The 15,908-nt window shown below is 42.2% G+C and overlaps 1 protein-coding gene across 3 annotated transcripts in view; it reads right to left on the reverse strand.

Annotated features, from left to right (window-relative positions):
- Nucleotides 1-15,908, reverse strand: part of LOC136432472 (autophagy-related protein 2 homolog B-like) — a 35,356-nt gene that overhangs the window by 16,291 nt on the left and 3,157 nt on the right. For all 3 annotated transcript variants that reach the window (XM_066423786.1, XM_066423785.1, XM_066423784.1), the window contains exons 4-24: nucleotides 14,442-14,544; nucleotides 13,822-14,008; nucleotides 13,102-13,284; nucleotides 12,465-12,561; nucleotides 11,804-12,013; nucleotides 10,886-11,041; nucleotides 10,455-10,571; nucleotides 9,510-9,786; nucleotides 8,689-8,869; nucleotides 7,818-7,934; nucleotides 7,258-7,431; nucleotides 6,529-6,632; nucleotides 5,643-5,809; nucleotides 5,262-5,373; nucleotides 4,669-4,831; nucleotides 3,950-4,092; nucleotides 3,168-3,331; nucleotides 2,301-2,497; nucleotides 1,191-1,341; nucleotides 480-685; nucleotides 207-287 (exon numbers count right to left, since the gene is read on the reverse strand). In XM_066423786.1, coding sequence (XP_066279883.1) covers nucleotides 207-287; nucleotides 480-685; nucleotides 1,191-1,341; nucleotides 2,301-2,497; nucleotides 3,168-3,331; nucleotides 3,950-4,092; nucleotides 4,669-4,831; nucleotides 5,262-5,373; nucleotides 5,643-5,809; nucleotides 6,529-6,632; nucleotides 7,258-7,431; nucleotides 7,818-7,934; nucleotides 8,689-8,869; nucleotides 9,510-9,786; nucleotides 10,455-10,571; nucleotides 10,886-11,041; nucleotides 11,804-12,013; nucleotides 12,465-12,561; nucleotides 13,102-13,284; nucleotides 13,822-14,008; nucleotides 14,442-14,544 — 3,290 coding nt within the window. The remainder of the gene's footprint in view (nucleotides 1-206; nucleotides 288-479; nucleotides 686-1,190; nucleotides 1,342-2,300; nucleotides 2,498-3,167; nucleotides 3,332-3,949; nucleotides 4,093-4,668; nucleotides 4,832-5,261; nucleotides 5,374-5,642; nucleotides 5,810-6,528; nucleotides 6,633-7,257; nucleotides 7,432-7,817; nucleotides 7,935-8,688; nucleotides 8,870-9,509; nucleotides 9,787-10,454; nucleotides 10,572-10,885; nucleotides 11,042-11,803; nucleotides 12,014-12,464; nucleotides 12,562-13,101; nucleotides 13,285-13,821; nucleotides 14,009-14,441; nucleotides 14,545-15,908) is intronic.

Genomic DNA, 15,908 nt, shown 5'->3' on the forward strand with positions numbered 1-15,908 from the left:
CTGTAATCTTTCCATGGACCAAGTTGGTAATCCACTTACCATTATTTTTTTGCTTTTCATTACTTTTGTGTTTGAGACTCATGGCTACTCTTGAAAGTGTTGATTCAATCTACCGCAACGATGCTTACAGAAATCTTGTCAAACAAATCAATGGAAGATATGAGATGAAAGCATTTCTTTCGCCCCCTTGTCTAGTCCAGCCTTACCTGTGTAAACCAGTGCTGTCCTTGCAGAAACACCTTGTGTCTTAAGGTTCCTCCTCGCACAGCAACAGCAACTAAGAACTCCTGTGACACAGCAAAGACATTGTTTGAAAAGAAACGATCAGTAACACGTCGATGAAGGTTAGACATCCAGGAAATAAGATACGCCACATAACAGACAAGCAGCTGGATAATGATTTCGGAAACGGTCAGACGTTTCAGGTAGCATCTACTACTTTTTGTCAGTAATAACAATGAGAGAACAGATTAACTAACCTTGACAGTTTCTGCCTTCTCTGTGTCTAACGTGATCCTGACTCCCACAGACAGCATGTTGAGACTCTCTCCTCCTGTGCCAACCAGCCCGGCCAGACTGGTGTACACGCCGCTGTCAGACCGGTAGATCAGGGGGTCCAGCTGGTCAGGGCAGTCCGGTGTGGCTCGGCCCACTATGTCCTCCCAGGTGTGGTCATCAACCTGACCTACATGGTCAAGTGTAATAAATGTGTCATTAACATTCATATGTACTTAAGTTGAAAATTCTAACAGAGCACATTGTACTAAGTCCACATTTGGACTGGAGCAAGAAAGTTCAAGTTGTCAAAGATTCATAAATACAAGGTGATTGTGACATAAGGGTCGGAGATTTCATGTACAGTATTTGAAAATAAAGAGACTTCCCCAAGAATATTAGGTAATGCCTACACCAAAGGATAAACGCATGTCAGCATGGTGAAACTGTCAGTGAGCTACGGTAAACCTTGAAATGGTCCCAGTGGTTTATTAAAATTTGAGTTTTTGCAGTAACCTCTCCACCATAAATTTGTAACTCTTGTGTGTATGTGTTCCAATGCATTACTAACTGTACAACAGAATTGTTTTAACTTAAAACACCATAAAAACCTACTTTCCCATTTTAACCGTGAAATTAGGTCCATATGAAAATAAATGAATTTACAGAAGGACACACTGTGTTTACTTGCTTACCTCGGTGGAAAACCCCAGCTTTGTTGGTTTGCACAAACAGATAGCCCAGGTTAGGGTTTCCTTGGTAGTTCACCACCACAAAGATGGTCCCATCCTTCACTTCCAGCAGCAGCTCCCCCTGTCTGTCTTCAGATGCCTTGCCCTCCTCATCCTGCACAGGTGCAGAGAGAGGAATTCCCTATTGACTGATGCTGACTGTCAATCATAATTAGCAGTTCAACCAATGATAGCATAGCAAGTAGAGTTTGACCAATAATTGCATAGCAAGTAGAGTTTGACCAATGATTGCATGGCAACTAGGGTTTGACCAATGATAGCAAGGCAATTAGAATTTTGACCAATCATGATAGCATTACAATTAGAAATTTGACCATTATAAACAGCAGTTTGACCAATGATAGCATGACAATTACCTGTTTGACCAAAGCGAGAATGGCTTTGCATGTCCATCAAATATTTGCAATTTCATGCTTTCATTTTGCATTTTCTCAGCTTTAATTGAGATGGGTGGGGATATTGGAATCAGTCTCTTTCACATACCAGGGCTCGAAATAGTGGGTGCATGTGCACCCAGTGCACCCAAAATTGGAGCTGTGCACCTAATTTTTCACTGTGGGTGCACTGGTGCACCTATATATTTTTGTAGCCTATAGGGTTAAGGTACTATTGTACACTAGTATACAGAATATTCTTGAAATGTAAGTATAAAAAACAGCATTATAAATTTTTGCTGTACTTTATTTAATGTATTATTTGTTTGAAATTTTTAAGTTAGCTATAGAATTACAGATTGAAGTTCTCAAGAAAGGCAGCAGCATTAAGCTTTGTAATTATGTTCTGAAGAACATTCAACTTCATTTTATCTGGTGCACCCAAAATTCTTTCTGTGCACCCAATTTTTTTAGTTGGGTGCACCAGTGCACCTATTCCCAAAGATGAATTTCGAGCCCGGCATACAATTGGCAAATAAAGGCTAGCTCAAGTACCAGGGACAAAACGCCAACTAAAACACAATTAGCAATATTTGGATAAAGACTTGAATCCCTACAGACTAGATTTGACCTTGTATTGCTTGTTTAAAGTGAGATAAAGCTGAAGCACCCTCCTAACCTTTATCCTTGTACCCAGGGCAAGTCTGCCATGCCCGATGTTGACTGAGACGGCCACAAAGCTCTGCGCTCTCCTCTGTCTGTACTGCTCCTGTTTCTGTTTCCTCTGCTGTCTCTGTTTGATCTCTGACGTTGAGTAGAACGGGCCGCTGTCAAACGGGCCGCTGTCAAACTCATCATCATCGTCTGTATCAGAATCTGGGGCATGGCAACAAATGAGAACATTGAGGCACTGTCCTTGCACATTTTTTTATGGACTGCATACTTAGTGAAAAATAGCATTGATCCTTCATGAATTTTAGAATTCGTACGTAGTCATTTTGTGCATTGCATTTACATGTATGATCCAGTTGCTGCTGCTCAAAATCACGAAAACAGACTGCATTCATTCCTAGTAATCTTCAAATATATAAGCTCATTGGAGGCGCACAAGTAGGGATCATGTCCAATGTCTTTCTGTAATCCACTAGCGCCAAACGAAGTGCTAGCTAAAGAACCTTGATCTTAGTCAGGACCGCAGCTTTAAACTTTTTTCCGTCCCACTCATTGTTTGTAAGCCGATATGCATGTTCTTGATTTTTGTTGTTAGATCTGTCGTTTTAAGCTTACAAAAGTACATTTTCATCAGTTTCATGTCATGAAGTTCAGATTTTTTGGATGGACCGGGTGACATTTTTTTTGGATGGACAGGGTTAAATTTTTTGTCCCAACAGGCAAAGAGACGGACCCTGGAGACAGCCTTTGTCAGTACGCTGTCACGAGGTCTGTTTAACCTTCTTACAGCTGCCTAACCCTGTAACCAATACAGAATTGGTAGCCAATCAACTACTTCAGTGGTTTAAAGGTTAAGACAGAAGCATGGACGTACCGTACTGCAGAGCAGACTTGCACATGATGAACCGGTCCTTGCCTGCCCCCTGCATGAACTGACTGGCCAGGTCCAGCCCGACCTGACCCTGCAGGCTGTACTGGTCACTCGGGTTGACCGGGGACGGGGCAGCCGGCGCCCACAGACACAGGTCATTGTTTATTCTGTAAATATATAAGAAATTATGGCTCTTGGTGGCAAATGTTCAGATGTTGGCACATTGGCGAAACAAATCTGTGTGTGTTTTATGGCACACTTTTGGCAGATTAGTCGAGTGGCTCAGGGGACGTCACTCAACCTATGGGTATATCGTGTTAAGTGCCTTTCCCAACTGCACAACATCAAGGCATGGCGAGTATCGAACCCGGAACATATTATATTGTTTCTGAACGAACCGCTCTAACCGTTATGCCACAGTAACACCACCCAATGTTTATTCTGTAACACAGGGGGAGGATCACTTAAATACTACTCCTACCAACAGCAGACATCTCCAATAACACACCAGTCCTGTATGTGCAGTTGGGAAGCACAACCACCTTCAAAGAACCCACAAGAATTATACCATCATAAGAAACATACAAACTGAACATTTGATGATCAAAGAAAGTAATGAAAAACCAATTCTGTATTCAGCAACATCCCATACCAAAACCTGTTTCTTAATTTTTTCATAGTCCTAGCCAAATATCCTGATATCTGTGTTGGCAGAAATACAGCTGCCCTCATCATGTCTACTCTAATTCAAAATAATAAAAAAAACAAGAAGAAGACAGTCTCACCTATTGTACAGGTTCTCATAAAAGGCTTTGTCTGGCAAGACTAGGTTGACATTGGGGAAGGAGAACTCCAGACATATCCTAGCTGTGGCAATGGTCGTCTCCTGGAAGTGTGACAACTCTGCCTGGTCACCGGGCATGATCATCTGTGGATGGCACACAGGACAAGTTAACATGACACGATTATAATAAAGGGCTTATGTCACCAATGATACTAAAATACAACTTACAGTTCCTGATTACAAGCAACCATCATAAGTATTGTTCAACCAACAAAGATGTTGGTACAAAATATACACCCCTCTCGATCTGGTGTTATTGGAAATCAAATCTTACAAAATCATACTTCCAGTTCTTGATTGGTGCTACCGGGTAATCAAGACTTGTTATTTTACGCTCATGACATCATAGCAAACATAGCAGCTGATTTGGAACCTTATACCGGGACTCTTTAAAAATGTTCTTTTGGAAGCAGAAAATGTAAACTTTTATGTAATTCACAACGATTATGACCTGTTTGCCTCTCAAAAGAATGTTTTTCGTGAGTCAATAATACTAAAATTATTGGATATGATCAGAAAATGTTGCAGACTGGTGTCATAAGCACTTTAATTATACTGTTCAATTGCAAATGTCACACAATGGTAGATATGTTATTCACACAACAACATCTCTGTAAAGCAGTGGTCACACCGTTGAGCTAACTGCATGATAGAATTTACCTCTTCGTTCTCAAACATGACTTTCTTGTTGGAGAAGACAGAGGGCTCCTGTTTGCCAGTCAGTGTTTCCTCCAGGGAGTGGTTTGGTGTGCTGGGCTCAGATTCAACTTCTTCCTCCTCCAGCACTGAGCCAGCGTTGTACGGCTTTACAGTCACAACTATCCTAGAGAATGAAAAGAAAGTTTGTATGTCGTGATAATGGTAGTCTGTGTAGAGCAAACTTCGCTATACGAGGCTGTAACAACCGGATGTTGACTGGGCCGCTATAAAAAGGTAAAAGGTATTCCCATAGCCTTTTTGAGGCCATAAGGACAGTGGGTTGTTATCCACTGTGTCTAAGGCACGGTAAGAGCACAACCCTCTCCTTCCATCGCCCGTTATCAACCTTGTTGTACCAACTGTTCTGTCCAATTAGACTCTTCATTATGTTCTTTGACAAAAATTGTTCACATTAAAATTTTTCACATGTCATCTGAACAGCCATCAAAAGAACTCCCAGCCACAAATATGTCAAATCTGCATTGTCATTACAAATTGCTGATTAATTAACATTCTTCATTGTATCAATCAATCAAACAGTGAACCCTTCATACCTTGGCCAGTCAAATCCACTGCTGACAGGAGCGTCAATGTCCCCCTCTGATTGGCCATGGGAGATCCGACAAAACGACACTGCTTCTTCTGATGAGTCCCGTTGGTAAAGACCTAGGATGGAATGGGAGGATTAACATCTAGCATATTGAAGTACTAGCCGTTTGGTTAGCTCTATTGGTTATGGGTTTAGGCAGCAAGGAGAAGCTTAATCATTATACAATGGACACAGGAGAACAAGTAGTGAAAGTAGAAATGTAATACAGCTAAACAATGTTACCTAATTTACAATAGTCTGTCAGTTTTGTACCACCATAAGAAGACAAAAATGGTTGTTTTTTATTGCCTAATTTCAATCTCCTGTAAACTGCTGAGACACCTACCATGGACTTCTCGGAACTTGAGCTCGTACTGTGAGATGTCCCCCATCCCCAGGGTTGTCTGGAAATCAAAGTCTGTCACGTCCAGGATGAGAACCTCTTTTCTGACGTGTTTTTTCCACCATGGCAGATGGTCCAGGTTGGGTGGTCTCAGGTCTGGGATCGGGAACCTGGATAATGAATATATTACATCCAATGTTAGTTAATTTGTATATTTGTTTTTTTGTTATGCATAAACAGTAAACCACCAGTACCACAGTCACACACTAGTTTTTTTACAGTAAATACACTTGCTGCGTAATACAGGACGGTAAGGTTTGATCCACCACATTAGGATGGACCCCTACTCTTTTGATGTGTGGTGGGTTCTTTAACGGGCTCTCCTCAAACACAGTATCTCAGGCTTTACATCCAAGAGGATGTCCCTAACCAAAGTTAGGTGCTCATCTATACCTGAGTCCTGTGAAATGTTAGGTGTAAAGTGCCTTTCCCAAGGATACAAAACTGGGGCTTGCTAGGGATTCGAACCTAGAACCTTTAGATTCTGAGTCAATGACCCTAACTACAAGACCACCATGCCACCTGATAATGAATTTATGGTTTAATGAAGCAATAAATGCTTTAATTTTGAGTCAAATGAGTGAAAAATAATACAGCAATACATGCTGAAATGTCTTGGTGCAATATGTTCTCTTTTCTTTGTATCAGTTCAATCCAAAGTTATACTTTTCTGTTCCTTTTCACCAGTTTGTGAACATATGACTTTGTAACTTCCTTACGGTAATTATCATAATACAAGACTTTCTCCAGAAATCAATGTTTTATCTTCTTAGAAATGATTAATCTGAGTTAGAATGCGAGACAATAAAAAGTGGCACAAAATGCTTACCTGACATGGAACTTGGTAGCTGGAGATAATATATGCAGACTGATGGGGTTTTCACATGCAGCGGGGGTCTCGTCTAAGGCTTGACTGAACAAGGCTTGTCTCGTCTGAAACAGTACAGGAACAGTAAGTTAAACATCCTTTTCAGTCTATGCATAATTACAACAATGTTAGGGATGTGATCATTGCCATGGTTTAGTATTTTAAGCATGTTTCATTATAAACATGATACCTTTATTGGAAACCTTGTATTAACATTACTGAGAGTACACATTTATAAGTAAAAACAGATTTAACAGGTCATGGTAATGTATGACAGTAAAAGGCGTTTTGCTCACAAATTGTCTATGTCATCGCGTATGTCTGTTAATAATAGTGTTCAAACAACATGCCCAAACCACTATCAACCAGTATTGGATTCCGCCGGGTGATCTGGCACCTGTACCTGTGCTATTAAATGTTTCCGGATATTGCTATACAATGCCGGTGGCTATTGATCACCTCCCTCATAAAAAAACAAGATAAACAGCTTATTCTAGGTAACTTTCCTGTCATAAATTAGCGCACAGATTGTAATCGAACCCTGCTTTTTCCGGGTTTGGGGCATGCCTTTGAAACACGTTGACTTCTTATTTACAGACGTGCGCGATGACATAGACAGTTTGTGAACAAAATCCCCCCTAAAGCAGCTTGTGTGGTTTAAATTCGTCTATCCGGAGTCTCCAGACTCACCATACTGGCTGTGGGCTGGATGGAGCTGAACATGCCGGAGGAGCTGCTCATCTGGGCCAGGGGCTGGGGGTTGAGCAGGGCGTTCAGTCTGTCCACTATACTGATGTCCACTTCACACTCACAGCTACTGACCTCTACTGTCACCTCAGGGATGGGCGGCTTTGTGTACACACCCTACAGTAGGAAGGACAGGGCATTGTTGTGTAAGGCCCAGTCACATACATAACATCATACCACACTTAACATTTGCTAAGCATTGCTATCGAGCCAAGCAGGAAATAGTTTCATCCGTCCTCCTATGGAAAACAAGAGGCTGAGTGCATTGCAGAAGTTTAACTTTTACTGACACTTTAGTTAGAGACACTGTAACTGAATATGAACACTGAATATAGATGATGACATCATACTACGAACGTCATATGATCGCTGTAATCATTGCCCCTTACTACAGCTATTGCAGAATTGGTAAAAAGATAAATATCAACAACAATGTAAACAGTCTTATCTGTAACAGGCACACAGGAAATCAATTAGACATTGTGCACTGTCTTAGAACATACCTTTGCTCCTTTATCTACATTCTTGAACTTGACCTTGAGGCAGGGGCTGGTGGTGGGGAGGGCAGCAAACATGGACTTAGTGGTCTCCTGCTGCTGAAGGTCAGGGAAGGACAGCAGCTGGGACAGGAATGAAGGATTTGATTCATATTTATTCCTATACATTTGTTCATTCATAAGAAGTTAAACAGTGGGATTCAAACATGAACAGACTGATTTTTTACTTAAGGAAGGAAAATAATGAACAACAGTAAAAATATTATAAACTATATTATCTTGAAATGTTCGCGGCGGCTTTACTTTTGCAGTGACTTCTCCACCACAAATTCATTGACACTGCAAATATGTATTTCCAATGTATTACCACCTTTCTTCTACTGTGAAATTAAGTCCTCACAAAAGTAAATGAATCTACACAGTAAGAAGAAAACCATTAATGTCAAGAACAGTACAAAGATGATGTTGACTCAACAGTTACTGTATAACATTTCATTCAGGCTATTAGCTAGCAGGGCGTCCGGGCGTCTTCTAGACACCCTACACTAAAAAAACAAAGAAATTAGCCGCCCCCTTTTGCAGGGGACAACCTGCAGAGGATGCCGTTTTCCTGGTAATTACATACACATGCACACACTGCCGCTGTGTTTTTTTCCCCATACCAGACACTGGGATAGCTTGAAAATTGATTGACATGCAATGCTACAACTTCAAGTACTAGGTAATTCATTAATAATCCTTGGGGAATTCTGGTTCTGACTGGTACCACCCATATATTGCATGGCCACCCACATACCTTGTAAATGCCCTGTCTATAAATTCTATCTAAAACTTGCTAGTAAAAGCTGGATTCCATCTAATACAAGGCTGCAGGTACCTCTGTGTATGTAGGCTCTGTGGGGTCGGAGGTCAGGTCCGATCGTGAGTCCCTGTCGTACAGACACTCCACCAGGTCCAGCAGACCCACGCTGACGTCTGCCACCGTCCGCTGGAAGTGGTGGTGAGCACTGCTGTTGGACTTCTGGTCACATTCCAGCATCACAGGTGCAGCCACACATCTGGGAACAGCAACAGATGCAAATGAGGACCTTATTTGCATAATCAATGAGATTTATAATACACCAGTCATACTAAAGGTTAACATCATCCGGCAAAGGTATATGAGGTCGTGGAACTCTAGTCTTCTTAATGTTTCACTTAGTGTCATGCCAGTCCATTCTCTGATATCCTCCAATCTTTTCCGTACCAAATCAGCTCTCTCTGCTTTACTGCGATTAGGAGATCTTCGTACGGACCAATGTTTTGCTTGACTCTATTCAGTACTTCGGCATTTGAGTACTGCTGTTGGGCATCAGTCATGAAGGTTAACATCAATTGGAGAAGGTATGAGGTCGTGGAACTCTAGTCTTCTTAATGTTTCACTTAGTGTCGTGCCAGTCCATTCTCTGATATCCTCCCATCTTTTCTGTACCACTATAGCTTTCTCTGCTTTAGTCTTTCCTGTGATTAGGTCTTTCTACGTACAAATGTTTTGCTGGACTATATTCTGTACTTCAGAATTTGAGCACTGCTGTTGGACCGAACTAATCACTAAAAATTCCAACTTTTTTATCCAGTTGCTTGAGTAACTGTTACCTTGCGCATGTTATTACCTGGATGTCTAACCTTCATTGACGTGATCAACTCTAATCTACTCACTGTAGATGGTCATACTGGCATGCCTTGGCTATTCTGTCCTTCATAGCAGCCAGGTCCTTCCAGCCAAACGCAGCCGTACTGTAACCCATCACGTCTGCAAAGTACTTCTCAGCCATGTCCAGCAGGAGGTTACTGGACTCTGGCCGGTCACTCTTACTAGTGGGCGTGGCCACGGGGTCGTTGTGCAGGAGAGTGATTGACAGGCAGCTCAGTTTGAGTCGGTAGTGCGTACGTTCTGCCTTGGCCTCCTCTTCCAATAACTCTTGACCTGAAGGTGCTACAGAATCAACACAAAAAATGTTGTCCGGTTTGTTCAAAACAACATTTTCATTAACAAATGCATGGACAAAGCCAATTGTGCAACCCTTGAGAAGAAAGATCAGCTCTTAAACAAAGAACAGTAAATGGTCTGTAATTTTTTACGGCCGTTTAATGCGGTTTGAGTAAGATTTGTCCTGAGGTCTGTGGTGAAGAATTGTGACAGGGCGTGTCATACATTCAAGTCTTTATTCTTCTTGTGCGCTCCACTTCAAAGACATAGACTCAGCAAATTTTCCTCGTAAGTTGCCAAGTCCTAGGCTTTTATGGTGTGAAATTCATATTTGCCTAAAGGTATACTTAGAATACAGGCATTCTATTTCATGTTCACATACTGTAAATTTGTATATTTCTGAGGGTTCATAATTTTGTGGTAAAAGGGGTTTTCCAGTGTTTCAAGTTCATTAAGTTGTACAGTAACTGCAGTAATACATTGGAAACATATATTCGTGGTGTCATGAATTTGTGGTGGAGAGATCACCGCAAAAAAACACAACAATAAAACCACCGCAAACATTTCAAGATTGACAGTAACTTTGGGAGTTTCTACCTTACAATTTTCGTCACATTCGTTTCACTTATAAGAGTTGCTTGTTTGATTAATAAGCAAATATCTTGTGGACTCACTTCTTTTTCTGCTGGAGGGTTTCTGGTTGGTGGTGACCCCCTTGGGCAGGGTGGCTGTGAAGGGGGAGGAGGCCCCGCCGGCATAGCTGCTGTAGCCAAACTTGTGAGCACTGTTGTCTGGAAATGGAAATATCAGAATGGTCAAAACTACAAAACGTGGTACAAGAAAAAGAACACAGACAGCATTTGTATCAATTTGTATGTCAGGAGAATTCTATGTTTATGTGTAAAAAAACTGTCGGAATTTGATGAATTGATGCTAACATGTAAAGCTAAAAAGACAACAAAATACACAAAGCGTGAAATTCGTTGAGCACTCTGTCAAATCGCTCGGTTACAGCGAGGTCGCCAACGTGCCGCAAGTCCAGTGAGGTTTATATACTTGCTTAACTAACCAAGATCTAAAGAGAGTGTACATGTGTGATATTTACTTCTGGGCAGTCTGTGTCTAGCTGAGTCACTGCTACTGGCGCTGTAGTTACTCCCAAAGGATGTCTCCAGGTCCACCTCCGGGGGCTGGCCCAGGGGAGGCAGCTGTACGTTCAGTCCCGCCGCCATGGAGTAGTACACATCGTCATCATCATCATCTGTAGGGGGGGGCAAAGTCAACTGTCACTAAGACAAACAGAAAGGATTGATGCACAATATGTTGTTGTTTTTGCATCAGGTGAACACTACTAGGGTTGGCAATGTCCTTTCAACTGGAGAAGGATCAGAGAAGTGGTTAAAAGCTTGTTGGTAAGCGCTTTACTTTGTGGACGGAAATAGAGACTCAGTGTAAATATAGAATAGAACAAGGTGTATTGTGTATTGACCAAGGCCTTCAACCGTTGGGCGATCCGAGGGGAGGGCTGGGACTGAGGGTGATGAGTAACACACCTTGTTGTGTTCTATTCATGTCATACCCACCCGAAAAAACACGCATTGAAAGCAAAATGCGCCAGAAGTTGAGAGAGTTTTGTGTCCTCAAACAAAAAATTGTAACAACATTGATTCCAACATTCAAATCCGGTATGCAAATTTTCAACAGTGGCGCAACTAGTGCGCTCGAAATGCATTCAAAATATTCTATAGAGGCCCGTGTGATAAAAGTAGAACCCGTGTGATAACCAAAGTTATCGCCCAGTCCGGAACACCCTTATCAAACATTTTGCAGCCCAGGTATGACATAAAAATCTTCATAAAGGGTCAATCGTGATTGTCTTCTTCATGTTGCTTCAACAATAAGTAATACATAGTTCTTTCAGTTTCATCAGAGGTGCTTGAAAGAAATTTGACTAATCAACAACAGCAACAATAGTCCGACAATATACCTGTAGAATATTTAAATGAATCCTAAAAACAGATACCTAGTCCTTTCTTCTGTGACCCTTCCATGGCATGTCTGCCCATAGCCAGGTGGTAGTCCCCTATGTGATCCTCCCATCCCCCCGCCGCCGCCGCCTGTTTGGGCTGCCGATCCTCGTACAACTGTCGCTGGAGTTCGCTCTCGATCTTCTGGTAGTCTTCAGGGCGGATGGGCTTGTTGAGACGACCCTCTGGACTCATACTGGTCGAGGCTACGTAAGGTAATAAGTTATAAATAAAAGACTGATTCACAGATATTCACTGTCCAGACAACTAGGGGATGAAACCAAGAATGATGCGCAGCACAGAAGAAAAAGGGATCCACAGAAAAGAACTTTGCAACAGAACTGAGTCAGCTTACAGATGTGTCTGCTATTCACATATAGAACTATTCTGTTTAGCCATAACCAATGCTGTAGGGCTGATGTTAATTAGGATTTAACCATAGTCAATACTGACTGATGAGAAACAATATGTATATATGTTGATTAAGGTTAGACATGTATATCCTTAATATCTAAGTGTCAGAAAACATCAGAAAACCTTTTAGTATTACTTGAATTTTTAGCATTTTGAGATTAGCTATAATTAGAATTTCACTAGATTGTTTTCTGTAGATCTAGACTTTTACCAAAATTAATTTCCAAGCGTGGTACTACTGACCTGGTGTGAGGATCTCATTGGCCATCTCCATCAGCAGGTGGACCTGTCGAGGGCTCAGGAAGAAGTTCAACGACCCCAGGTAGCACTCCAGGTCAAACTGGAAGGAAGTACGAATCACTCTCAAGTCTGTGTCATATTTTCTTTCACTTTGAAGTTTGAACTCTTGAATCATAGCAGTATGTCAGTTGTACTGTTTATACATATATCACTGTTTATACATATATCACTGTCTTCTTTGATTAATCAACAAAAACAGTTTGGATGTCAACATGTAATGTAATAGGGTCTTTTCTAAAACAGTGCCAGGTCGGGGAGTTTGCAGGAACGAAAAATATGACATGAAACACAACAAAACACACAAAAAGTGGAATGAATTAGAGAAGAGCATAGTTTGAATGTGTATATTTCTTGAAAATATACACTTTTATTTTTCGTTCACAAAACTGCCAGTCTGGGCCCCGGTTTGGAAAATGTGACCCTGGCACAGGCTTTAGACTGTGCATCCAAAAATTGTCTAATTTCTTTGTTTTTTCTGTTTAGGGCATCCAGAAGACGTCCTGACGCCCTGCTAGCTAATAGCCTGCCCTGGCATAAGCATGCAGCAAGAATCGACAGCTGCAAGATCACATGTACTGACCTTTGGTCCTGAGATACTTTCACTCTGTTTGACCTTGACCTTGATCTCCTGCATGCCCGAGCAGACCCCCAGCTTGATGGGGTTGGAGGGGACCTGTGGGTGGGGGTCCGACTCCGCCCCCCTCCCCTCCATCATGGAGGGCATCTTGGGTGTCAGCGGTGGGGAGAGGTTGGAATCTGACGACTGGAGAAAATAGAGAAAACAACAGATGTTTCATCCTGTTAACAAATGAGATATGCTTTTGGAAAGCCATCTTGCTGCTGATTCAATCTAGTCCTTCCTGTTAAACGTTCATGAGGCACCTCCTCGAACAAGGGACACCCCTTTTACGTCCCTTCCGAAAGACAGATGCAGCCCCACCAAAATGCTCTTCCTAGGATTTGAAAAGGTCCCAGTAAGTTACCAACTAATTGTAAACAGGAGCTCAACTGTGAGGCTGCTACCAGTTGAGCTACAGGGGATATCAACCAAGGATTGATGTGTTCAAAAATGTGTATTTTCCAAGAACCATAGTAGAATGGAACTCGTTGTCATTGTGTACAGTAGGAGCATCCTCATTAAATAGCTGTCAGATGTGCAAAGACTAGGTGTGACAGGCCGTTCAGTGTAATATAACCAGCTGCTGCCGCACCGCATGCCTACGAAGCTGGTGTGTTACGCCGAAGGGCGGTTATACCGACTATATAGATACAGCTACAGGGACATTCCATGTTACCATACCTGAGGAGACATGTTAGGTGAACATCTGGCACTGGTCCTGGCGCTCTCGGGGAACTCGTCGGAGTGGAGGGTGACCCCCATCATGTGGAACACCTTGGTGGCTACAGCTGCAGGCTGCATCAGCTTCGGCTCATCTTTATCTACAGGACTTCCCTGGTCCGCTGCACACTCATCAAAGTACTCAATTCTGAGGGGAGGGAAACATAGAAATGAGCAACAACAACACACAACAGTCAAGAACAGAATCCCATCGTGACAATAGTACTAAATCTAAATCAGTAAATGACTCTTTTTTAAATGATGACAGTAACAATTGATCAAGTGAATGCAGCTAAAAGGCAAATTTCTGTATGTATGACAATAATACAAACCGTTACAAATAAAAGTTATTTTTGAGATGAAGGCTCAATCTTGTTATCTCTAAAATTCCCAGTATAACACTCTGTTTCCAGGGTCCACACTGTTTCCAGGGCTTACACAGGCCAGCTCCACAGCTCCTGGGGTCTAAGTTAGGGTGGTTGTTGTAAAAATTAATTGGGAGCATGTTGGCTTTGCAGCCAAGGAGCTGGTCTGTGTAGGCCCTGGAAACAGTCTGGAATCTAGGCTACCAGTATGGGTACCTTTTGATGTGGATTTCCAGAGCAGTCCCAGTCTTGGAGTCTTTAGGCACATGTTCAATCCTCACTATTGTGTCCACAAAAGTCACCTTTATTCTGGTCAGAACTGCATGGAAAAAGATACACCAGTTAGGTCTAAGGTCAACAGAATATTGTACAAGATATCGTGAAGAAGAGCTGTGGAAGAGTCACATGCATGTGCAAATTTTTCTCCGCTGGTACATGTACCCGCTAACAAGCGGCTGTTTGAGTCTTTGATCATTGTTGCCAACAAACTCTATGTTCTTGAAAAACGGCCTCGGCTGAATGAGTGTATGTTTTGCATACTTTCAAGGTTAAAAAAAGGTTTTAAAAAAAATGTGACTATCATAAAGGAAAAAAAGAAGAAATCAAAGATCTCATACCTCCATGAAATATCTAGAGTTTGCGTCTTTGCTTTATTCATTGATTTTTTTATTGTGGGTTTCTCACTGAGTCTATTTAGTAATGTAATATGCATTTTCCAACTGACTCCCATACGGCAACTGACATGCATACAGCAGGAAATTGAAGACAGGAAATGAGATAGCCTATTTAGTAATTAGGACCCTTTGACCAGTGGCCTAAGGCTCTCTTTACATTATACTTTTGCCGTCAGCGCCACTGGCGTCAGCGCCACTGGCGACAGCGGGAACCCCGTGTAAAGACAATCCCCGTCGACGTAGTCCCGCTGTCAACAAATTTTCTCCCGTCAGCTTCGAAGCCGTCGCCCGTCAGCACAGCGGGAGTCCCCGTCAACTTCAAACTCCGTCTAATGCTTGGGTCACATTTCCCAGCCGGGACCCGGCCAGCCGGAAACGAAACATCAAAATGTACATCAATAAATATGCACAAACTATGCTCTTGAATAATTTTTGGTACGTTTTGTGTTTATTGTTGTCTTTTATATCATACTTTTTGTTCCCAAACATTGCCCGGCCGGGCCCCGGATTGAAAATGTGACCCAAGCATAAAGAGAATACGTCGGGCTCGCGTCAGCGGGAGTCAGGGTTACGGCGATTAGCATAAAGCACGCGTTGATTAGCATATTGTAAGTCTACTTAGATCCCCGGTATATATATATAGAGAGAGATTCGCGAGATCCGCGGCGACTTTTGTGCCGTGCATTCATTTCCCCGCGGATATATTTATCGTACTTGTGCCCCCCTCCCCACATTTACGAGTGATGAGCATGGAATATCTACACATAAACAAGGCTTTGCATTGTAGTTTAATAAGGGCGGGGAGACGCCGTCTACCGTTGTACAATCATACAATTTTGTTTCTTGCTTTTGTTATGCTTACGCCCGATACTTTCTACAAGATGGCGAAATGCAAGCACCGCAGGTGTCTGTCTGATTTCCGGGCGGTGTGTCTAGAGACGTCGCGACAGCGGCCTCCCGACAGCGGGATATTTCGCCGCTGACGCGAAAAACGTAATGTAAACTGCGC

The sequence above is a fragment of the Branchiostoma lanceolatum genome, chromosome 4 (assembly GCF_035083965.1).
Source record: "Branchiostoma lanceolatum isolate klBraLanc5 chromosome 4, klBraLanc5.hap2, whole genome shotgun sequence".
NCBI lineage: Eukaryota > Metazoa > Chordata > Leptocardii > Amphioxiformes > Branchiostomatidae > Branchiostoma > Branchiostoma lanceolatum.